Consider the following 1,322-nt stretch of genomic DNA (forward strand, 5'->3'; position numbering starts at 1 on the left):
TTGGAAAAGACTTCACTGGAGTAGTGACTTTTATTCTGCAATTTCAAATGCCAACAGAATTTTACCTATAAAAAGGGAAGGTAAGTTTTTAGGTACAGACAGAACCAAAGAGAGAAGTGGGGCTTTAATAGGAAGGATATAAAGCAGGATGTAACATACTTTGTGATTGCCTTGTAATCCTGACTAAAGCCTGGAGTATATAGTAGATATAAGAGTAGATAGATAGATAATGGACCAAGTTGGGTATAATTTTAAATAACTACTTTAGTCCCGTTAAAATTGGAGTCTATCTACAGAGCAAGTCATTTGAATGTTTATGGAGATTAGAAAAGCTAACACTGCATGTTTACTTTGTGTTTACTTCATTGATTTATTCTGATTTTCACCCGACACTCATTCTTTTAGACATTTTATCTCAGTTTGATGATGAAGAAACTGAGACAAAGAGAGATAAAGTAACTGCCCCAGTTCATATAACTAACCAATGGCAGAGCTAAGATTCAAATCCAGACATCATGATATCAAAACTCATGTGTCTGATCACTGCTCCAAAAGGTGATATGGGCAAAACATTCAGAAAGTGAGGAACCAAATGCAGATCAGATTTCATTGCTTTTTGTTTTGTTTTGTTTTCCCAGGTCTCTTTCCATCGAATTTATAGACCAGTAACTGCAAGCAACTGCAATCCTGTCATACCTTCATGTTTCCCTTGGCGAGATATACACTCAGTAGTCTCAAGATTTGGAGAATTCAGCAAATTATGACAAGACAGAGTCACATTAAACACTCACCAGATTTTCATGACAAATATGGCAATATAGTGCTAGCTCTTGGAACCACTTTCTGTGTTGTCACATGGGTGTTTTTAACTACACAGATGGGAATAGAATGGAATCCATCTCCTGTTGGCAGAGTTACCCCAAAAGAGTGGAATGATCAGTAACCACCACCATTATTATAATTCAGAATTGTTTCAAAACCAATTTATCTTGTGAGCACTGTGTTTCTCATTAAAATGTATGTATTTGAAAAAATAAAATACACTCAAAATCTTTAAAGTCATATAGCAAATAGTCATTTTTGTGCCTGAAAGCAAAGCAGTAGCAATGGATATAGAGATACAGATTACAGAAAATTACATTTTTTTGTTTGTTTGTTTATTTCAGGGATTGACCTCAGGGACCCTTAACTGCTGAGCCAAACCTCCAGCCCTTTTTCATTTTTATTTTGAGACTGGTCTTGCTAAGTTGCTTAAAACCTCAAAATTGCTGAAGTTGGCTTTGATTTTGTGATCCTCCTACCTTGGCCTCTTGAGCTTCTGA

General features: G+C 35.8%; 1 protein-coding gene across 1 annotated transcript; it reads left to right on the forward strand.

Annotated features, from left to right (window-relative positions):
• The first annotated feature begins 700 nt into the window (after positions 1 to 700).
• On the forward strand, positions 701 to 943 carry LOC124994104 (cytochrome c oxidase subunit 7B2, mitochondrial). Its single transcript, XM_047565810.1, has one exon. The coding sequence runs from the start codon at positions 701 to 703 to the stop codon at positions 941 to 943; it is 243 nt and encodes an 80-aa protein (XP_047421766.1).
• The last annotated feature ends 379 nt before the right edge of the window (positions 944 to 1,322 follow it).

This window comes from Sciurus carolinensis, chromosome 10, assembly GCF_902686445.1.
Source record: "Sciurus carolinensis chromosome 10, mSciCar1.2, whole genome shotgun sequence".
Taxonomy (NCBI): Eukaryota; Metazoa; Chordata; class Mammalia; order Rodentia; family Sciuridae; genus Sciurus; species Sciurus carolinensis.